General features: G+C 37.2%; 1 protein-coding gene across 4 annotated transcripts in view; it reads right to left on the bottom strand.

Annotated features, from left to right (window-relative positions):
* The window catches only part of LOC134541646 (BTB/POZ domain-containing protein 7), a 102,388-nt gene extending 80,426 nt beyond the window's left edge, over window positions 1-21,962 (bottom strand). For all 4 annotated transcript variants that reach the window (XM_063385225.1, XM_063385224.1, XM_063385226.1 and 1 more), the window contains exons 1-5: window positions 21,623-21,962; window positions 21,216-21,449; window positions 8,686-9,103; window positions 7,901-8,220; window positions 1,680-1,860 (exon numbers count right to left, since the gene is read on the bottom strand). In XM_063385225.1, the coding sequence (XP_063241295.1) occupies window positions 1,680-1,860; window positions 7,901-8,220; window positions 8,686-9,103; window positions 21,216-21,430 (1,134 nt within the window). In that variant the 5' untranslated portion in view covers window positions 21,431-21,449; window positions 21,623-21,962. The remainder of the gene's footprint in view (window positions 1-1,679; window positions 1,861-7,900; window positions 8,221-8,685; window positions 9,104-21,215; window positions 21,450-21,622) is intronic.
* Window positions 21,963-24,551: the final 2,589 nt, after the last annotated feature.

Genomic DNA, 24,551 nt, shown 5'->3' with positions numbered 1-24,551 from the left:
AGACAGATGAAATAGAAACTTCACTAACAAATTTCTTTAGGTGGGGTAACGTTTTCATGGAACGCTCAGCAACTGCAGTATTTTCTAACCATCTGATTGCACAAAATTTCTTGGGAAAAAGCTCTGATCCAGTTATTCTAATGTAATCTGCCCTCGTTGCAGGTACATGTCAACATGTCTCAAAAAACTAATAACGTCCCATTGTGTAGCAGAAATTCCAGTTTTGAAAGCACCATGGACCGTATGAAGCCCACAGCTACCAATTTCTAGCAATGATGGGGAATCTTCACCAAAATTGTATGTGATACATATTTTCAAAGTTAACAAATTGCCCAGTTTACATTGGGGGCATCCATAAATAATTAAAATTAAATGCTCCTGTCGGTATAATCCGAATGTGGGAAGCACATGCTGCAGCACATCACGTCAGCAGGATAACAGACCAGCTTGAATCAGTTTGTATCACGTGATATAACGCCACTTCCAATGGTAAATAAAAGAAAATGGACGTGGGAACTGTTCGTTATTTGCTATTCAAAAATAAAAATGGGAGGGGATACACTTGATGCTACGTCAATGCAAGCTGATCAATAAACAAAAAAACATTTTGCCAACTATAACCTACCAAACAAAATTTTCCCTGATTTTTAAAAAAAATTCCCTGATTTTTCCAGGTTTTCCAGGGTCAGCAGACACCCTGCCCATGTCACACCTGTGACTGGTAAAAATGTATACAAGAATACCCTCTTTTATCGCGTAATCGTTGCACCCGCGTAATCGTCGCACCCATATTGTAGGCCATCAACATTGGGATAAAAAAACGTCTCGCGTAAACTCGCATTATGTTTTTGGTCCCGCTAGTAGATACCGAGCGCTTTGTGTAGGTATATTTTCCGTATAAAACTATGTATTTAAAAGTAGAAATCTAATATTTATCGGTCATTACCACTTAATTAATTAACGGAAAAATACGAAGTTGTCCGACGTGTAAATTTTCTTATAAAGAGGTTTTTAAACGTTATTTCCTTTAGCTGATTGTCTGTGTTGCCGCGGCGTACTGCTTATAAAAATGTAGCCAGCGCATCATTCATGTTTGGTTATGTTGCTTCCCGTATAGAGCGCGTGCACGTAGTCGAATATAGATATCTCGCCGATTGGATGCAACGCGTGCTCTCTATCAGGTGCCGAGTTAACTACATTTGATAGCCCGCATTCTTTCGTGGCAAGTGTGTACTACGACACGTTAGTTCACGTCAGATTCAAGTGGCTTGCGTTCGCATTAAGATTTTTGGTTTTTCTATTTAAAGTTGAAGAAAGGTTTTTGTTTAATGAATTATTAATATAGATTGTTTGGTGTGCTCTTGTATACTCCACCTTTTTTTTTTAAATGAACGTACTTTCCATGAACGGGTTCGGTTTTTATGAATAACTTTACCTAGCAAAAAATTTCTTTTTCTGCATAATCGTCGCACCCCTACTTTTCAAACTTGATTTTAGAATAAAATGTCCAGCTCCTAATTATTATTTGTACAAATATAATGACTGTTTTTCATAGTTACTATTAAATTTAATTGTAATCTTCCAAGAAACCAAATAATAAAATAATTTTGTAAGTTACCAGAGATAATTATATCACAAACAATACTGGGATGAACCAGGAACAATGCGATGGGACTGACCTCACCCAGGCTGCCGGCCGTGCTGCCGCAGCCACTGCCGCGCAGGATCAGCGACAAGTCCACGGTGTCGAGGTAGACCGCGTGCAGCAGCACCCGCGCATACCTCTTGGGGATCACGCACTCGTCCAGCACGATGCGCGTGGGGATGTGCAGGGCGCGCTCCGTGTGATCCTCCCCGGTCCTGAGGAGGGGCAGCGGTGCGTCAGTCTCCGTCTCCGAGCCACGCCGTAGCCACACGGGCTGTGTGACGGTCCGTCAGCCTTGGTCTCCGAGCCACGCCGTAGCCACACTGACGGTCCGATAGGTTACCAGCAGTGTACGCCATCAAGACTGGCGGTGCAAGTGACTGGAAGTGTACTTACTATCCTTCCTCTCATTACTTTATACGAACAAAGACTTTCCGGGTAACTGCTCACCACAGTAGTTGCTCGTAACAGAGTTCACCGATTCCAATTACGATGATGCAATTTCCTACCTGTTGCATAGCCATAATGAATATCCTGTTGTCTATCCAATGTGTTACCACTTAACAGCAGCAATTTTTCTGTAGTTATAATGCTCGCCTCAGATCCACACATTAGAAGATCTCAATATTTGTAATGTAATGAAAATAATTCATCATAAATTGGCATCAGTAAAGGAGCATTAGAAAATAAAAATTAATCTTAATTTCTAAATAATTAAAACAAACAAGATGTAACTTACAAAACCAACAAATAATCTAGGAGACTGGCAAAAGATAGACGACATGAGAAAATTTAAATTTAAAACCATGTTGAATGAACCACAATTTTACCATCAGCACATCGCCACAGGAACTGACAACACACTTTCACTCTTAATAAACCAACAGTCTTGTGCACGCTGATCCCCCACGTCAGAACTTAGGGAGGCAGCAAACCAATTACACCATCACTATTTTGCCTGAAATCACCAATGTCAATAGAGATGAAATGACCATTCGCATCAACTAATGCTACCAAAACTAAAAAAAAAAAAATATCCCTTGATTGGTGTATTGTTTCCTCAGCAGCGGGAAAACCTTTTCAACAATGTTCTGGATATGTCTCTGGGTTCATTTGATAGGAACTATGAAATATGATCAGATTTTCCAACAAATCGAAAGCTATGACATATCCCCAAGTTGTGCACATTGTAAGTAGAATATGTAAACTCTCTCTCTCTCTCTCTCTCTCTCTCTCTCTCTCTCTCTCTCTCTCTCTCTCTTTTTATTTAGCCTACATACATAACACTAAGTTTTCTATTCAAAAATTGAAATCCATCTGTCTGATATAAAGCAGGTATTTTGCAGCAAGAGAAAAATCAAGGGTAATAAATTATCAGCAAATATTAAAAAAATAAACAATATTTTGATATATAATAGAAAACCATGTTTACAACTGTTATTTTTGATGTTAGTCTGTCATTTATTGGAAATTTAATGTAAGTTTTTGGTGAGATACAAAAAGAAAAACAGACTGGACATTTAATACTACTAATATAAAGGATCTGAATATAAAAGTAAGTTAAATTTAAGTTCATACTAACAGCATTTTCCCACTTACTGATACATTCAGCAGCTACACCACATACCGTATTGGTCCGAAGATATGCCGACCTCGAAAATAGGCCGATCCCTTCTACAGCACACTCAAAATCAGGGAAAAATAAATTTTAACTAAATAAAATGATTATCAGCAGCATATTACCACAGTAACACTTCAACTAAGTTAGTATTTATACAACTGACAAATATATTTGAGAGTTCATATTTCCGTTTATCTTCGGGAAGCCTAAGATGTACATCAAGTTCTGACCCTGCCCGAACACGCCCGAATATTCAACTTCGGCCAACCTCGGGATTTGTTTTATTTTTGCGCAGGAAAAATGAATTCAAATATTAAAAGTGGTCAGTTAGGTTAGCTACATTAAAACACTTTAAAACACTATGGACGGTTAGTTAGGTTAGTATAGTGACATTAAAATAAACAGAGAAATATAAATATATATAAACAGGGCTCGATTTTAGCGCCTGTCCGCCTGCCCGGGACAGGCAAAATCTCGTCCGGGCAGGCAAAATAAAAAAAGCAACTGTCCGGTGGTCAGGTGCAACTTGTGACGCCAAGGTTATTCGCACGCACTAATGCAGCAGAGGTGATTAATAACATTTATGCGACCGCGACCGCAAATAAAACATCTTTGACAATAGTGTATCTATAAATAAACAATAATGGCTGCTCTTTTGTGACGGACGACTCTGGCTATTGTATACCGCGGGAAAAAAAAAGTAGGTTATGTACAAACCGTGCTGAAATCTTCTGAATCATAATTCTTAAAATTTTACGTTCACGTCATGATTCACGTAACATAGTCGTATTCGTATGCTAGAGATGCAAAACGTCTCACACCGATGATGTTTGTTTTTGTTGCCATGTTTTAATATTAATTTCGTTGCAGTGCAGCTAACAATTACGTAATTTACCGTTGTATACTTTCAAAATATAATTTTTTAAATTTATTGTCTTTATAAATCGCGACTTTACTAATTCCTTGCTCTACTTTAACATAGTTTGTTAACAGAAAAGCGTTTTCGCGTGGTTAACATTTCACGGCGTACTCCAGATGCAGCTGACAGTGGCCGCAGTGACTGTGACTGCTTGAAAATTCGCCTGTCAACTGTTGCATCAAAAAATAAACATTACTTGTTTACAGAGGACACGGTAATCTTTTACAGTTTATCTTGTCATGGCGATTGTTTAAGTATTTAATTAACTGCGTTACACAATGTGGAAATTCATTACTGGTGCTTCAAAACCAACAGAAAAGAAAAGAAAAACGGACGAGGACAAGTCAGAATATAATGTTAAATATGACAAAATCGTCGGTCCCGTACCTTTTTAACAACTTGGTGTTCCGAGTTTCTTTGGCTTCGTTACGACACAGAAACAAAACAAATGTTTTGCAAAGTCTGCGAAACGCATTCAAAATCATCTGAATCAGTTTTTGTTACGGGCTGCTCACGTTTTCGCAAGGAAAACCTAACGTTGCATGCTACAAGCAGTGCCCACAACAAGTCTCAAGATATGGAAGATGCAATACTGACAAAACCTGGACAATCCAAAGCAGAGATGACCTTACAAAGTATTCAAAAGGATGTTTTCACTAAACTGGAAATACTGTTTCGTACGTCTCATGCCCTGGCTAAACATGGGCGACCTTTCACAGACTTTGTTTGGCAGTGTATACTTGACACAAAGAAAGGCCTGGATGTTGGTAATACTTACCGCACTGACAAGAAGTGCAAAGAATTTCTGGGTTCCATTGCAGAAATAGAACGCCAGGAATTGGAAAATAACTTAAGAAGTGCACCATATATTTCAGTAATGTTGATGAGTCTACAGACAGTGCTGTACAAGAACAGGTTATTGTTTATGTAAGGTTTGCTGTTAAAGGGGTAATACATTGTAAGTTTGTAGGTGTTAAACATGTAGAAAGGTCCAATGCAGCCCTGATTTATGACTGCATATTGTGTGTTTTAAATGAGTATTGTGGGTTCACCATTTCAGATTTAAAGCTGCATTTGGTAGGCTTTGCAAGTGATGGTGCAGCAGTGATGCAAGGATTGCATAACGGGGTTAGTACCAAATTGAAGCAATCAATTCAGCCTAATTTGGTTGCTATACATTGTCTAGCACACCGTCTTGAACTCGCATTGAAGGCTGCACTTTCTGAAACACCATTGAATTTCAAAGTGGAAAATTTCTTGAAGAAATTATATGCATTCCCACCACAGTCCAGTGCACCGAGCGATCTTGAAAAAATATTGTGAAACTCTGAGAATCAAGTTCTGCGTACCTACCAGAGTTGGAGGCACTCGTTGGGTTTCTCACACAAAACGAGCCTTGTCAAATGTGCTCAAGATTGTTCCTGCACTTAACCTCACTGCAGAAAATTTACGCCAGGAATCAACATGTAATGCATCAACTGCTGGTTCATGCAAATTTATTGAAGATGCACTGAACAATTTGGAATTTTTTCAGTATATTCACTTCTTTTGCGATGTAACCTCCATTTTGAGTTACTTTTCACAACTTTTGCAACATCCTTATTTGACTGTAGCAGAAACACAAAAGTCACTGTGTGATACTATCACCATGTTGCAGAAGCTCTGTGACAAAGATGGCTTTCATCTCTGTGCATGCAACAAATTAATTGAAGATGAAGCTAAGCAGTTGAAAGGAGCTCCTTTGCAGACACCCAAGAAAACAGCTGTTATAAATGCAATTGTTGAAAATTTAGAATCTCGCCTTGGAGATAAGAAAACTGGACTCTGTGAATTACTGACTGCTACAAATTTGTGTAGTTTTAAAACGTGGCCTACAAGCATTCAGCCAGTGTTTGGTGACACTTGCATCGTTAGGTTGATACACTTATTTTCTCCCTCCCTTGTGAATAATGTAGTAAAGTGTGAAATGATTGAGTTGTAATGGACAAGTCTAAAGACCACAGTTTACCAGCTGTATAATCCAGTAACCAAAGCAAATTGGAGTGATATCAATCTCAAATACCACACTGAGTATGAAAATGTACACTCTCTCATTGATCTTGTGCTATCCCTGCCAGCTCACACTGCAGATTGTGAGCGAGGGTTCTCGCTCATGAAGTCTATAAAGACAGACTGGCGAAACTGTCTAAATGATGATACACTGTCTGCCCTCATTCGTGTTCAAATACAGTCACCTTCTGAAAGTGAGTTTGATCCAGCACCAGCAATAAATCTCTGGTATCATAATGTTCAGAGAAAACGTCGACCCTTTCAGCCTCCTTATCGGCGGCAAAGAAGAGGTAATCGAAAGAGTCCTGGGCAAGAAAACAGCAGGTGACTCAGACAGTGATTCGTCTGAAAATGATGATTAAATAAGGATGTTAAGTGTGTGATAAAAATAGGTGCAAAATATAGCAAAAATCCTTTTTTCTCACTTTTTCAGCGACTTTGAAATTTTTTTTTATTTGGGTAAAACAAATTGGGTGGCGGACAGGCAAATTTTTGATTACACCTGTCCGTTGGGCAGGTTAAAATATTCCTTAAAATCTAGCCCTGTATATAAATAAACCCGAGGTTGGCCGAAGGTAAATATTCGGGCGTGTTCGGGCAGGGACAGAACCTGATGTACATCTTAGGCTACCCTTTATCTTCACATTCTTTTGTAGTGGTGCCAACATTTTATATGGCAATGGCTACATTTTCTAAGTTCATAGAAATTGTGACGTAAAAACATTTACCGTTACGTTTAATTTTGACGTAAAAAACTCAAAATGGTTTCATGTAAAACGTGTATGAATCAACCATAAAACAGTCAATATTGCAAATAGGTTTTATAACCATAAAACAGTCAATATTGCAAATAGGTTTTATTGTTCTTGTTACTGTTGGTATGTACCGGTATTTGTTTATTCGTGTCGTAACTACAAGTTGCCAACACTGGTCCCATTTTGTTTTTCCTGTGGTAGAAGAGTAAATAAAGCATACTACGGTAAATAACCGTACGGCAAAATTGCTGTTTTTACTAACTGTTTACTGTAAATACCACATTTTACAAGCAAATAAAATTACCGCAGCCTGTTAAATACAGTTCAAAAATAACCAGACTGAGCTTTTAAAAGCTATGTGCTACAAGTGACCACATCTGTGTACTTAACTTAAAATATGATACAGATACGTTATTGGGGTTAAGTGTGTTTACTAAATTTCTAAGTTGGAAAAATTACTAATTCCACGTAAGTACGGCGTAATTTTAGGTCAATGAATTGTATATCTGATAACATTTTTATGCCATAAGTGATTCTCCTTGAAATGTATGTGATTAATTATACTATTTTGGCTAGTGCCCCATTATAGGCAGAGTCTAGATTTCAAGCTTGACAAAACTGACAAAAAAGGTCGGCCTATTTTCGGACCAATACGATACTCTGAACATCAGCTTTATACCCTACTTTAAATAAACTAGACAAATTTTTTCTAGTAAAAATTTATTTTTTGTCATTTGAATATTACGCTGCCCAGAAAAACCTCTCATTTCTTTTTAAACTACTAATATGGTTACTATTTATTCTAACGGAAGCATTACAATTTTGTGTGAACCATAAACACAATGTTTTCAATACTGCAATTCAAAGAAAGTAAATTCCCCTAAGCTATCGCCACTGCGAACCACGGTCACCTGGTGCGGCGCTGGATGAGGTTGCGGAAGAAGGGGGAGCGGGCGCTGAGAATGGCCTTGTGGCACGGCAGCTCCAGCTTGGGGCGGAAGCCGTACTCGGAGGAGCCCGAGTCGGGCCGCTGGTAGTCGCCGCCGTCGGACGTGAAGACGAGCGCGGCGTCGGCGTAGTCGCCCGTCTCCAGCAGGTAGCGCAGGTCGTGCTCCAGGGGGCCCGGCGTGCCGAACTCCTCCCCCAGCCGCCTCAGCAGCCCCCGGTCCACGCCGCCCTCGTGCGTGCAGATGTCGCCCGTGTACAGGTAGCGCAGCAGGGCCGAGAACATCTGGCCAGCATCCCACACGTCACTGCAGTCTGGCGTATAGGTGTTCCCACGTTCAACACAACAAACTTTGTTTCACTTATAGAGGTATGAAGGTCTCCCTAATAAAATCATGAGCTATTGACAATTTCAATACCATCAATCACACTCATTAAAAATTACATGATATATCCCTCACGTGGACTCTTAAAATCAACACATTTCAAAGCTACTAGCATTCCCTCAAACTACCCAAAGGTATAACATGGTAATTTTTTTTTTAAAATAAGTTGTCTCAAGTTTTAAAATTATGTGTGACTGCCATCACCAGAACGGGGGCTTATAATCTCCGCGCGGGCCACTGTGTAGTGACTTTTACATTCAGATGGTCCCAGGTCACGGCGTGCAATCACTAGGAATGAGATTACGTGTTCAAATGGTAGCAACGAGGAACACACCGAACACGTCACGGTGCTCCACCAGGGCTACCTGCACGTCGACGCCCGGGGTGCGCAGCTCGAGGCAGATGCGCGCCCCGTAGCCGGGGCAGCCCGCCAGCAGGTCGCGGAAGTAGGGGCAGCGCGCGGACAGGATGGCACGGTGCACCGGGAAGCAGACGCCACGGAACACCAGGTCGCAGTCCGTGCAGTGCTTGAAGTCGTACAGCGTGGACAGGTCCTGCTTGTAGGTGGCGGCAGGCGGCCGTGCCAGCTCCGCCTGCACGGAGAGGTCCTTGAGCGCGGCGAGCGCCTCGTACTCCTCCAGCAGGGCCGCCACCTCCGCGGCACTCCAGTCCGACACGAACTCCCGCAGCACGCGCCCGTGGTCGCACGTCTTCGACGACCGCCGCCGCCGGATCAGCTTCTTGCGCAGCGTTGCGAAGCCCGTCGCCTTTTTCTTCCTCTCCCTGACACACACACCCAGTCCATGACTCAACAACTCTCATCGTCTCCCTTGCACTTACACCACAGCTTTGCATGGATGAGAAGAGACGCTAAACACAAGGAAAACAAATGATGTGTAGAAAACATAGGACAATACATTCCAATTGAGAACAGCCTGAGACATAACAACCCATGAAAAACTAAATAAAAAAATTACTATAAAAATAAATCTCCAATTTTTGTAACCTCTTAATACACGGGACACTGCATGCATAACACAATTCTGATCTTTGCAGAAGACCAGGAAACGCTGGTTGCAGAGGCAGTGATACACGTTGTGTAAGCATATTTGGATGCCTGGTTTTCAGGTGCTTCTACTGTGCAGATGTGAAATCATGCCTCCGGCATTACCGTCTACTGGTGTGTACAGAGTTCCGTCCACACACCCATGTCATGTCCACTTACAGAAATCACACTGTGCCTTTGAATGTGGATGGTCAAGCAGCACAGAAATGGTGTTAGTGTTCTTCAGTGAGAAATGTAAGGAAGGTGTGAGATTGTTGGCAGTAAGACTATGGATATGGTGTGAGGTTACGTATAAATATCGACAAAAGTTAAGGTGAAAAGGTAAGTGTAGTTATAGAGAACATTCATTGGTGCAAGACCCAAGACTATATTTTGTTTTGTTATTGAAGCATGAAATAAAAAAAATAGTAATTAAAACTGCTCAAACAACTTGAGAACTGCAAATCACATGTGATATCTACCTTCCTGAATCTAGAATTTTCCGACAGGAGATAACATATATATATATTTTTTTCGTTTTAAATGTCTTGTTGACATCAAGGTCATTATATAACACATGACTACACATATATCAGGCTTATTGGAGAAGAAATCAGTCACTGTCTTTGGTAAGAAACCATTTCAGCATTTGTCCTGAGTGTTTCAGGAAACCATATAAAAACAATTTAGAGTGACCAGACCAGGATGTTAACCAGAATCCTCTGGCATGAAAGTCCACCGTCTTAACACTGAGCCAACTCACTCCATATTGCAGGTAATGTATGTTAACACTGTTAAACAGACTAAACACATTAACATATTAACATATGAATCTGCATTAGACATACCTACCGAGACAGCTGAAACAAACTGTCACTAGCATAAAATTACCTAGTGGGACAACAGCCAGCCAAGAATCCACTTTGGGGGGGGGGGGGGGGGGTGGAACACTCCTAATACAAAGAAATTTCATTACAAAGACCCTAAAACACAGTTTTAGTTTTTAATAATGAAAGTATTTTATGCTGAACCGTAACTCCTTAAATGTAAACCATCTTGTAAGGGTATGAAAATCTATACCTTAAAGTGAAAAAACCTTTAGATAAAGAAATTTTGTAATGAGATTCCACTGTACGTTTGATGGAAAAGTCTAATAAATGATCAACTTGTGTACAAAATATTGTTAGTACGCTTTAGAATGTAAAAATTTAACAGTTTCCACATATAAGTTAAAAACTAATCTAAATGTGAACCACTTTTGACATGACGTCTAATAAATCGATGAACGCCGGCTGCAAGCACGAAAAAGTGTCCCACTACGGATGTCCCACTACGGATGTTCCTGTTTGCTCATTGTACGCATGCGTGGCATCTCTCTTCATGCTCATTGTACGCATGCGTGGCATCTCTCTTCCACTCGATTGGAACGACCATCGATTTGACTTTTCAATCATATTTTCGTCGTTTGAATTATTAATATTATGTAATTTAACGATCGTCCACCGATTTTCAGCACAATCGGTACAGTTATTTAAAAGTAATATTGAATATTCAAATACGTTTTGAACCAACAATGGTGTTTTACAGTTACACATAATAATTCAAATTACAACCGGGATCTTTTGCACAATGTTTTAAAAAATATTGTAACACCTTATAAATAAGTTTGGTGTATTTGGGATGCGTATTCGTTATAAAATCGAGTTATTAAAACGAAATAATATTATTCCCCTACCGTGAACAAAATTTTTATAAAGGTTTATATAACATCTGAAACTATCAATTATCAAATATGGCCTCGTGGCTGAGCGGTCAGCAATGCTATTTTCTAATCGTAAGGTTGTCGGTTCGAATCCCGGCAGGTGCGAAATTTTTTTTTTTGAACTTGTAAAAATAAATACGGCGCACGTAACATTTCGAAAGTAATAAATATATTTGAATAATGAATGCAAATAAAAGTAAATTTATTAATTAAATTGTACATTTCATTTAACTCCTTCGTATCCATACAAAATAGTGATAATTCAATAAAAATGATTCAATTTTATTCATAAAAGTATGTAGAGGTAGATTTTATCATACAAAAGATAGAAAAATTTAAAAAAAATTCTTCCTCAAAGAATATAATATTTTTAATGCCTAAATGGTTTGGTTGCAAAAACCTATTACGGCTCAGTCTCAGGCCGAATATATTTCCTTTTCTTCTGGATCAATCATTTCATCAATGTTTTTGTTATGACGTTGTCACGTTAAACTATCGTCCGTAAACCGACTTTACAGACAACCAAATTTTTTTTGTTCATACATAATGTATCACACACACAGTGGGTATTGGATCAAAATTAAACTGAAATCCTTATAATATTTGAATATCAACATTTGTTGTTAACATGTTCACTTTTTAATACTGAATACACTAAGAAATAATTATCATTTGCACACTTTCCAATCACAGAAAGGTCATGTATATACTTTACTTTACATATTTTCTTAAGTTTATTCAAATAACAGCAGAAATTTTTGTTTCATTTCCACAGCAGAGGTGGGAAAAATGTGATCACGCAAATTTATAAGACCTAGGCGATCTGAAAGCTTCTACTATTATTGTTTCTTGAAATATAGATTCTTACAGTACTAGAAAGATGACTAAATGTGTGAAATTGCAATACTTTCACCAATATTCTAGATATATTTATTTTTAACAAAATTTATCATTTTTAAGTAATATTCCATTTAATAGATGCTGTTGATCTTGTGAAGAATCAATTTTCACCAATGTTTAATTTACTACCAGCAGTGAGATTAAAGAGTACAGACTGATACGTTAAAATAGTGTGTGCTTAGGTTAATTAGATATGTGTTCTTTTCTCACAAGCTAATTTAAAATAACATTTAAAAAATTTAATCCATAGTAAAAATAGTGCAACAGTTCAGATGTATAAGAAATTAACCATGCTTCCACACAAGAAAATTCTGAACGGTAGCATTCTTCAAAAATAAAAACCAGACAAATCAAATAATGATTAAGGTGTAGCAAGACACATTAGATAGCCACAGTAAATGTTCTAAAAATAGATATAAATGTATATATAAAAATTTCATGGAGGTACATAAATATATACACCTACACTTAGCAATTATCAAAGCAAAAATTCAACTGTAAGCACTTAATAATCTGGATTTCAATAAATCCATGAATAACTCTACAAAAGACTTTCAAATTAGTCTGAAAAAAATTAATAAGTCTACTATGTATAGAAAATGGCTAAGGAAGTTAAATTAATAAAATCATTAGCTGTAAGGTTTATTTGTGCAAATAATCATTATAACACATTCAAAACCACAAAATTTTTAACTTAAAATAAAATTTCTTCTTTTCGTAACAAACTGAAATGAAAACTGATGGTTATTTAAAGAGTACTGGCTGACAACCACAGGCTGCAGCACACAGCAGTCCGGACACCGACTACCGACTGAGGAGCGACACTCACTCCCCTCACCCCCCGCATGATCGCCTCGCCAGAGGAGAATATAAAATGATAGTAACCTTAGCATGCAATAAAAATAAATTTTATGCTGTCGATGTCTAGTCCCTGAAGTACTGGAAAAGCCGGGAATTGATTTTAAATTCCTGGTTCTTTTACTATACAGGAATTTCTGGTACTTTCAGGACCTTGATTTCCTGGTTCTGAACCCTATTGGAGATGATTGTATTTCAAAACAAAATCTTTTATTGTTTGCTTAATGACATTGGATTTTGCGCTAGCAAACTGCATTACCTTTTATTCAATATTGTGTTGAATCTTTCTTAGTCAGTAAGTTCTCCCATCAGATTGATTAACAAAGTTTTAGAAATTTACATTTTTCTTATGAATTTGTATACCATATTTTATTCAACAGTTAATTTGTTAATGATTTTACTGTAATCATTTTTGGAGCCGTATATTGTATCAATTACACATAATCGGGCAACCAGCTCTGTTATGTAACTTATCTTGTGTAATTTCTTTAATATGGAAATTTATAAAATAATGCAATTACTTGGGTCTTTAAAAAGTCCAAAATTTAGTGGGACTCAAATCAATTTTGCTATTCTTTTCTTAGTAATGATATGAAATAGTTCTGTTTGGCAACTTTCCCATTTCTGTAACAAAACTGAGATCTTTTCATTCTTTCATACCAAATTTTTGCTCTTTGATATTTTTATAAAGGCATATTTTTGTATGCAAACCCAGTGTGAGACAATGATTTATGATCATACTGTAGAAAATTTTATAGGTAGTTATGTAAATTAGTAGTTTCTGGGTAAAAAAAATTACATTCAAATATGTTCTTCTTCAAATATGTTCTAATAATCATTAGGGTGGTTGGTAGAGATCGGAGTGCAAGATAATGAGATTTTAGTAATTTGCAAAAGATTTACAGTTTGAGTGGTGTATTCGCACGAGTTCCTCATTAGCTTCATGTTAACTCTGTGCGAGTTTTTATTTTGATAGTAGTTAAGGGTGGTCATTTAATAATTATGGAAACTGTTTGATACATTGTTTTATTGATGTGTACGTAACAGCAACCATAAATATAGGTTATGTTACGTTACATTTGAATTAATTTAATATTGTAAAATGCAGATTTGTGCTGCTAGTATTGTCTTCACCCAGGCTGCCTCTACAGAAGAAATACTGGAAGTGGGTGTTCAGAGAATGAGATGTTCAGGAGGAGAGTTCTTGGCCAACGTAGCTAAAAAGCAGTGGGTGAATTTATACAAAGCCCCCCCCCCCCCCTCAAGATGTTTGCCATTTGAGACGCCTTGATTGATTTTGAAAACAAACTTTGGTTCTATGCTGATTATATTACATGTGGTACATAGTGCTGTCCCGTGAACTAGCCCGTGCGACGCAGGAGCCAAGGGTTCGCTCCAGCGTACTGGGTATTAAAATGAAGTGATCTCGAGATGACATACGTTATCGGCAGTCTGCAATTGGAGAGGTGGTTTAAGTTATCTCCCACATCTGAGATGTGGAGCACATGAACTAGATACATACGCAACAGTACTTCCACGCTTGAGACCTAGAAGTACCAATAATTACCGAAACGGAACACAGCCCCCACAACGAAGCCTGGCATAGGGCCATGTAAAGTGCTAAGGTTGGTGGTGGCTGATGCGATTGTAAGTCAGTTGGTGGTGCATATGTATCACTTACGGGTCAGGCCACAGTATTTTTTTTTTTGTCACGGAAGGATGGCATGTTAACAATGCAATCACAATAATTTCCTGAGTATTATAAATGTTAGATAGGAAAACATTTTGCAAGAAAATGTGAGTTGATAGGAATGGTTTGACTTCAGGTTTGCTTTTTAATATATGTAGAATTAATTTATAAAAATTATAATGTGTAACGTCACGGAAGGACAGGAAAAAGACATACTGCTCTCTATTCAATGTGAAATTGCATATTTTACCTCTGAATAGAACACTAATATAACAAGGCTCTGCATGCTTAATATTCCAGGTATGTATGTAGAGTCCAGCTTTAACAGCATAACATGTGTGTGCAGCTATATCTAAAGTATTTAACATGCATTACCGTTAGATTAAAAATAAATGTGCTTGTCATGTTTAAAAATTTTCAATCTTGAGGTCAACTCATGTGGTTTTTGAAAATATTTTAGATGTAAAGAATTTTGTCCAACTACTAATAAGGTGTCTTCAAACCTCTACACAATGCCTGTACTGTACGCAAAATGGAGGTATGATTACTACATGTAATGTTGTGGAGGTTTATTAGATGCAAAAAGTAATGTATCAGTAGCTTAGAAGACTGAAAAATGTCCCAGTTGTGAAGTCACAATAATATGTGTTAACTTGTAACAACCAAAGCTAATTAATGCCCTCCCCCTGGTTAAATGGTTTAGTTATCAATTTAGTTTCTTGTCCCATCACGTTCAGTACATTGGTTAGGTTTGCAGATATTATTTAAATAAAATCATTTTATTTCTTTTCAGAAAGTTTTCTGTTTTTGCTCTACACTTTAAAATCATTATTTTCTTTATTTCATGCTTTTCAAGTTATTCTGATGATTTGCGTACTTTGCAGGGAAGAAGCTGCTAGGTCTTCTTTAACCTGTTTGTATACTTACTTTTTTGTGGGATTTAAAGTAATTTTTAAGTAGTGATTGTTTTATTTTGTTCTTAAATAAGAACAATAACGTAAATTTCCTTTGTAGTTTTTTTTCCTCTAAATGATTCTTTGTCTGAAAGCATTGCCATGTGCCATGATTGGTTGTTTTCGGTGTAATTTTCTGATAAGGTGATGAGAGCTCGTAACTGCATTTCTACCGTGGAGTGTTACGCAGTTGCGGGCTAGCCAAGTTAGTCTTTCTCTGGACGAGGTACCGTGTAGGTCGTGGTCGGGCGAGAGCTCACGGAATATGATAATTATGTGAGTATAGAGAATTTAGTGGCTGTGGTCCGAGCACTACCCTTGTTATCAACCAACCTTTTTTTTTTTTTTTCATCTTCCAGAACTTTTAACTTGATTTTGACCATAGTTCCCAGGTGTTTGCCCATAGGAATGTCCCAATGATTGTGCCATTGTTGCATGGTCCTTCAGCCTCATAACGTTAGTAGATATCCACGAGACTTAACTATGAACTATCCGTCAATGTTCAACCTTCGGTACCTGCGAGTTAACTTGCTTATTTTCAAAGTGCAGAGGCTACGTGCTACGCGGTTGTAAATTTTACCTGTACTTGTTTTTGTGGTCGCAAACTGGTGGCCATAATGACTGTGAATTTTCCAGTATCAATAAAAATATGTTAAAATCAATTTTGTGCCCGAGAGGCATTATTCAGTCATTCCATTGTTACGGACAAATAATTTTCGTTTATTCTTTTATCTATTTACAAATTCAATTAATTAACAATTAATTTATCAAATATGTTTAATTGTAGGTACATTTACTTAAGACTTGTAAATCATTCTCTTTGAAAACTATGATTGTTTGTTTATTTTTTAATGTGTTAAGCACTAATTAATACTTTTTTATGGTTATGACACAATTGAGAACTAGTAAAAGTAACCCACAGTTTAAAGGAAAATTTCTGAGATTAATGATAGAAGTTAATGGATGATTTTGTGGTAATTTATTCCTTGGATAAATCTATTATGTTTCAGAATTTTTCACAAAAACTTACAATGATATTAACTATTTAATTGATAGATGGAGAAAACGTGGTATGTTACGGATGGGAATTTTGGATTAAAGAATAATACTCTGAAGGTATTTTATTTTTTTATTATAAAGAACTTGATTAATGCAAAGCTGAAATACAGGAAATATAATATTATTTTTATACTTATGTAAATCTAACATTAGAAAATATAGTCTGAAATAATTAGAAATAATTAGAAATAGAAAACATTACTCAAACACATTCATTATTAAATTACAAATGCACTTTATTTTTTAAACTGATTCAAAATTCTATTCATTTCTTTTAATTCTGGTTTAGAAGCACCACCAGTATTTCAGTGATATTCACCACAAATATTGTTGAATTGTCCTTTAAAAAGTTGTTCTTTGGTAGACACAACTTCCTTCATATAAATCACTTCCACATTGTCATTTTGTACACAACTTTGAGTAATGCAAGCATATCTATGCTTCTTCAACTTGCCTTCGCCTGTATGCTCAATTAAAAAGTATTTCCCTCCTTCTATATCACTCTTATTTGCACCTTTTAGGATAATACTTTCATCAAAATCAGAATAAACATCCTCATAATGTAATCTTCTTCTGCATTCAGACTTCTCATGTACAGGTTCATGAAATGAAATTTGTAAATCAGTATCACTTTCACAATCCAGCCATATTTCACGTGCATAAAATTCAGATCTAGCAATACTTCCAGCGACAATATGACGCTGGTTTACTGCACGGAAATAGTGCTCTGATTGTATTTGTGGTACAGGAACTACATTTTCCCATCTCTTAGCCAGGAAGTCTCGGTGTTTGGTAACTGATGTAGAATCCAGAAACATTATCTTAATTCATTTTGGTTTACAGAGATTAATGCAGCAGTTATAAAATTCTTCAGCTGTTGAAACAACCACCTGCCTAGACTTTACTCTGTTCCATCCACCAACAGCTCTTTTTCCTGTGATGTTGCAAAGAAACGCCACTCACCTGTAACGCCAAAATCTTGTTCAATATGGCATAAGTTTGCCGTGGTAAATTTATTTTTGAATTGACCAACACAGTCATCAGAAAATTTGAAACTTTTCAATGCCATATTGTTCTTTTAAATAGTGTATGATTTCTTTTAGAAAGAGCCATACACAGCATTTATCATGGGATATATATCATCATTTATTACTGTAAAACATTGTGTACCATTTGTCATCCAAGCCACACAAGTAAATAATGTTGCTTGTTGAGCTCCAAAGTGCACTTTGGATCTCATCTTGTGCGACTAGTGAATAATTTTCTACAAAGTTTATTTGTAGAATTGCTTGACCAGCTGTAACTTTTTTTTTTGCTCAAAGTGTTGGTCTTTGAATTGACTTTACAAAAAAATGGACTTTAAATGATGATAATTTTCCTTCAAGCTTTCTAATTGCTTCTTCAACTATACCATCAAATGCAGCAAGTTTAGGGTGACCATCGACATCAACCCATTGCTTCCATACATCACAACTGATTGGCAAGAGGGTTGAAATATTTCTAATACACTCATAGCAGCTGTCAGTCATACACTCTTCATTGGTTATATCACAGCAGAGTTTTTTCAGGAGCTCTTTACCATTACTAGGAAAACTTTTAGTGCATTTGCTTAACGAATCAACAAGAAAATTGAAATTAGCATAATGCTTGCAGACACATACATCATGAGGCATTTTAGTACTTAACTAAAAATTCTTTGGTTTTAATTCATAATACTTATTTTAATTTTCATGTTCGAATTTTCATGTATAAACTTCAACAGTCATAATCATATTTCTCTTCTGAGTTTCTCTCTTACACCAGTACTTTCATTCTTAATAATTTCAAAATTTATTTTGCCAGGAGATATTAGACTGATGTCTCTCTTGTATAAAAAGCTTGTACTTTTTCTTTTATTACATTTTAGATAAAGCTGTAGCTCCTTTTTTGTCAATTGAAAATGAACTGACAGGTTTTGCACAATCTGGCACAAATCCATTTAACAAAGCTACTTTTTTGCTAGGGCTATCAGGGAAATCTTTTCTACTCTTCGAAATGCTTTTCCTTGTGTTTGTTTACATGAAGAATAACCATATGGACTTGACCATTTATATTTGAATCTAACTTTTTCAGTTTCTGATTTAATCTGTATATTCTCTTCCTTTCGGCTTCTTTGCACCTTTTTAATTCAGTTGCCTTTTTACCTGCTGGAGTTGAAATATTTGCTTTTAGGATTCTCTTCTCCTCAGCACAAGCTTCTCTTTTACGCTTTGCGTCTTTCTTCTTTGCAATGTTCCAGGCTTCTATATTCTGCTTCAGTTTTTTCTTGGAACTTCCTAACTCTTACTCTGGTTTTCTCCTTGTTCTTCAGGTTTCTCTCTTCCATATTATGACTGTATACTGGAAAATTAAAAGATAGTTTTGATACTATATAACATGTAAACAAATTGATGAATAAATATGCAATACAAAGCCAACTAATATACTAAAGTATAACAACAATAAAATATATTCCAGTGCATCAACACACTTCAAATATGTAAGTATCTAACATTTGTTACGGACAGGACACTTTTAGAATTCAGTAGAAAAAGCTAAATAGTGTTGCATGCCTTTGCCTCTATACATGAACAGGCTTGGATTTTAAATTGCAACTTCATATCACTTCACTCTTACTCAGAACAAAAACTTCCTTACCTTTTTTATTACGGGCGGGACACTGAGTAACATCCACTAGGTACAGTCTTAATTCTTGTGAAACAGTAATATTTTTCTTCTTAAACAAACAGTGCACATAAAAAGAACAAAAGTAGACAGTTTCCCTCCAATAGGTCAGCTGATAATAATCAGTGTTTTATTTGAGTTACAGCACTCTCAACTTGCAATTCAGAAAATTACTTCTGATCAATTACCTGATGCCCACTTTAAAGTCATAAAAAATTGAAAATATGTCATTTAATTTAAAAATCATTTCAGACCTCACCTGTTTGTACTTTTCTCTACTGCAACAATTAATTAAAAAACATTTATTAATTTTTTCTTAAATGGCTATAAGGTTGACTTCAGTATGGAATGGCTGGATTGCAGTAACGAAAACATCAACAGTAACTTTTTTCTGGATCTTACATAATTTTCTGCGCCCAAATAATTTATTTTGAAATAATTTATTTTATGTGCGTCCACTTCAAACTGAATTTTGAGCTAGCCGAGGTGGTCTGAGGTGTGACATACTTTACGGGTTGATATGACAAAAAGATGTTTTATACGTATGCAAATAAAAAATGTGGGCCAGTGATATGAAAAATATAACCTCGGTAACTAGCAAATTCATGTGTTCTCATGTTGCAAATAAACTTATAATACAAAACTGGGACACAAAATTTAACATATAACTTTTTTAAATAACCCTGAGCAGAATAAATATAAGAAAATTATGTTTTCAACTACTTTTCTTGATGTAATCACAAGTAGTTTCCAACCCACCGCTAGAATTCACATCCGGAGCAGCTACGTTGACTGCTGACTCATTTGAATTGCAGAGCGAAAAGTTAAACTTCATACTGAAACGGTTCCGATAACAGCCAAAAGACTTAGAGGAATAGTAAACCCGGCTTTGTAGCTTATTTTAGACAAGAAATTTTATTAAAATTTCGCCCATATTGTTAAAATTCATTTAACTATAATTCCCTTTATCTCTATCAACTTTGGTTCACGCCGTCCGCTACAGATAGCAGTGCAGTAGTACGACTTCATTTACATTCACGCGAGCTAAGTAGTTTACTCACATCAGCAATATGCTAGTAGCAGTATGACAGTAAGCTAAATATAAAATGCAGAAGACCTCAAACAAAAAATTATTTTAAAAAAAAATGTGATTAAATGTATGGCATATGTTGATTTGGACTGGTTAAGTGTTTTTTGAGAAAGTTACATGTTTCCAGATCTAGTTGATCATAACTTAATAGAATGGTTGTATAGATTAAGTCAAATACATTTAAAATAGTATAAATTCATTAAAATCCAGGTAATCATAACTTAAGTGAAAGGCTAACGCTGGAGTTACAATGCCATGACGGGGCCAGACACGCTCAGTAGCTAATGAGATAAAAGGTTGCCATTATCGCCAAGTAGTTACCCCGACAAAATACGTGCCCTGACAGCCTGCAAGGAATAGATTCTCTTTAAAATTTTGTTGTATCATGCTGCCATACAGAAAGCAAAATGTAAATGGGAATTAAAACCCTACAGAACTAAACTTCAAAAATATTTACCTACTTCGGATATCTTTATGATGAAAAATAAAATTTGTATTTACGTGTAGGTACACTTTAATATTTGAAGCTTGCTTTCATTTGTTTACATAAATGGATATTGTCATTTTTATGGTCAATGTTGTTATTGCAGATTGGTGAAGATTTAATCAAATAATGGACAAGTTCAGAAAAGAACTTTTAATCAATAAAGTTCAGGCTCATGGTATTCTGTATGACATGGGTTGACAAACTACAGAAATCAGCCTTTCGTGTTTGTCGTGGCATTGTGACTCGAGCTTAAGGAAACTATAAAAGATAATCATGCTCAAAACAAACAAGTTTTTTTGAGAGAAAAAAATCCGGTATGACCCATAACACAGGGACGTGTTCACACACCTGACAACCACTGGCAACTGCTCTCCTGTGTGCGAGAGCAGCATGCCGGAGTGCTGGTACCCTACGGAGTAGCGGACGCCGTTGGAGCCAAACTGTCCCTGCAGGTCTACCGAAGGACTGGAGACAGAAGCTCCCATCCTTCGAGTCATGCGCTCATCTTCGGCCCAACAGCTTCGCTGCAATGCACACGGAATAAGGGCCCGGAACAAGTTCATCGCTTCCCCAGCGCATTGGCTGAAAAAAAAAGAAAACAAATACACTCTACGTTAAGCCTTCTAACGACACAAACAATCCTATCACTGCTACAACAATTCACCTGGCCAACCTGTTTCCATGGCCACAACGGTACGTCATACCAGTCTCTAATGACTACACTTTGAACGTATACACACACAGTACAGCTTTACCTGAGATGAATGAATGCATTTTGCAACAGATTTGACAGAGTCTCTCATCGGGCTGTAACATTACGTTTATAAACACAGCATAATGTCGCCATGTTTACATTCCAATGTCTAACACAAACAGATTGAAGGGGGATTCTTGCTCGACCCAGTTTCAATTTCCAAGAATAACTTGAAGATTTTTACTCTGGACGACAACATTACACATATTTGAAACTACTATAGTTACACATTTTAGCACATGCGTAATTATTTGTTTGACATTTGTTTGTCAATTCACAATTTACAAATCAACTTTCACTTGATTTCAGACATGCTAGAAGTAGAGCAAACTCTGCAGAAAACTTGCTCCATGGAGTAATGAAAGACCACTTTCCGATTTTAAATATTTGATAGAACATTTAGAATTAAAATACAATAGCCAGTATTATTTGTCACTCGTTAAAGAATATAACCTACTGGACAGCAGAACAGTAAACACTGTAAGAATTTCGTGATATTCATTCTGTTAAATATATTTAAGTATCCTATACCATTGTGTAAAAACAGGACAAAAAATGTGTGTAACGAGTCTATGAGTGAATGAAGTTAAACTTCGTGCTTATTATATTATTAGGTAAAGGAAACACGATTCTCTCTGTCTAAATTTTTAGATCAAAAAATATATATTGAAGTATGCGAACGCTAAATTATGTTTTTGTGAAGTATGCAGGTGTGCAAATATAAAGTTTGCCAGAGTGCAAGCATGTAAGTGTGAAAGTGTGTAAGTATGCAAGTGTGTAAGTGTACAAGTACACAATTGTGCAAGTATGAAAGTGTGCAAGTAAGCAAATGTAAAATTATGCAAGTGTGTAAGTATTCAAGTTTGCAAGTATGTAAGTGTGGATACAGTATAGTGTGCAAGTATGCATGTATGCAAGAGTAAAGGATGCGAGTGTGCAAGTATGCAAATGTATAATTCTACAATCGTTTAAGCATGAAAGTGTGTAAGCATGCAAATATGCTCGTATGAATGTATGAATTTACACGAGTGTGCAAGTATGCAAGTGTGCAAGTATTAAAGAAGGCAAGTATACAGGTGTTGAAGATTACAAATGTACAAGTATGCTGCATTATTTCTACTTCTTCCCTGCCATCTTCTCTACTGGTTCACCCAACATGTTTCTAACTATTTCCTTCCTATCCTTGTTCCCCAACCCTGTTCGTAACTGTTCCCCTCCTCCCCTGATTCCCCCACCAAATAACTAACTATTTCCCTCGTGAGATCGGAATTATTGTAATGCTCAAAACTTGAAGCCACCTCAGCAAAGGAGTTTCACTCCAAAAAAAATGTGAATGAGGATTACAGTACTCGCCAATGATGTGTAAACATCTAACCTCAGTAACAAGCAATTTCATGTGTCCCATGTTGTTCATGTTGCCAATAAACTTATAAATGAATCTCGGACATTAAATCAAAATATAATTCTTTAAAATATTTCCGAGCATGAAAAATAATTGATAAATAAAATATTCGTTTTTCATATTGACGTCGTCTGACCGAAGGCCACCCCAAAGCCCGACCTGCAACCACCAGTATCCGACTCCGCTAACGGAACACACCCCTAGCCATGGCCCACCCGAGTCAGACAAACACCGGAGCAACAGGTAGAATCAAAGACCATGTCCTAATTAACCAGCCGGCTCGACCCCAGTTCATTATAAATCAACACAATTTAATGGTAACGTTACTTTTTATTAAAAACCCCGTCCAAGGGAAGTGCAACGTAGGAGTGCCCGGGTCACTCACGTGTGAATTTACGTTATAGGCCTTCAGCCTAAATTAATTAGAGTATTGTGTAATATAATTATGACTTACCCATTTTTTGTGTATAACTCGTCACTGGAGCAGTCAACAAGTGATGAACAGTCTCCAGTGTGACTCGTATTATTCAAACTTAATTAATGTAAACTTGTTAAAACTAATTCTTAGAGAGTATCTGCAAATTAAGCTAATCTTTATTATTTAATGTATGAATTTAGAGCCACTTTCAATCTCTTGTTAATTTAATAATTTCCGAATAATGGAACTTTAGAAACCTTGGTACGAGAGAACGCTGAGACCACCCCTCGCGCCAAGGCCAGACGCCAGTACCGAGCGACTCACGGACTGGGGTGGACGTGCGTCCCACGGGAAGTCCTCATCTTTTGTCTCCACTGAAATTCACTACTGGTAATTATAGTCATTCTTCAAATCCTTTTCGTACTTAAACTCCCAGTGCGCACCCGGTCCTTTTTACGGTGTAGGGCCTAACCCAGCCGCTTAAACATAAACTCCCCGCACAAAGCATTATGCGGGGCAGTGAAGCATATGACACGGGCCGACTCCCGCCACCAATGACTTTTGGATAATCGCCGAGTGCACAGGCACCGGCAACAACGACGTAAAGACTTGTAATAAATTTAATAGTGAGCCGCGGTTCACACAGGTGGACCCTGGTATCGCAGTTTTGCAATTTTCTGGATTGGCCGCCTCCAATCGACCTCCCCCTCAACCTCGACTGGCGTGAGGATTTAAGATTAGTGACGGCGCATCAGAGCGCCCAGTGTCAATTTAGTGTAATTTTTGTAGGGAAATTCAATTCTCATCGTGTAACTGTAAACTGCAAGTGTAACTGTTCGATTCAATTAAACGTCCACTCCGCACACTCCGTGCGCGACGAGTATACGACAGTGCAAAACCGAATCCGTGTATGCTATTATGTGAACTTCCCTAACCCAGTCAGGAATCAGTGTGTTATGCTGTGCAGGGCCCGTAACGTGTCAATAGCCAGGGACCCCTCCAACCACGACCACCGCCGACTGTCCTAGCGGGCCACGCAGGGGCATTCGCACCCAATGACCCAACTCTTGGTTAGACACAGAGCTAGCCTGGCGCCCTCCCGGATACACT

The sequence above is a fragment of the Bacillus rossius genome (assembly GCF_032445375.1).
Source record: "Bacillus rossius redtenbacheri isolate Brsri chromosome 4 unlocalized genomic scaffold, Brsri_v3 Brsri_v3_scf4_1, whole genome shotgun sequence".
NCBI classification, from domain to species: domain Eukaryota; kingdom Metazoa; phylum Arthropoda; class Insecta; order Phasmatodea; family Bacillidae; genus Bacillus; species Bacillus rossius.
This window is presented reverse-complemented; position numbering and strand designations above follow the sequence as displayed.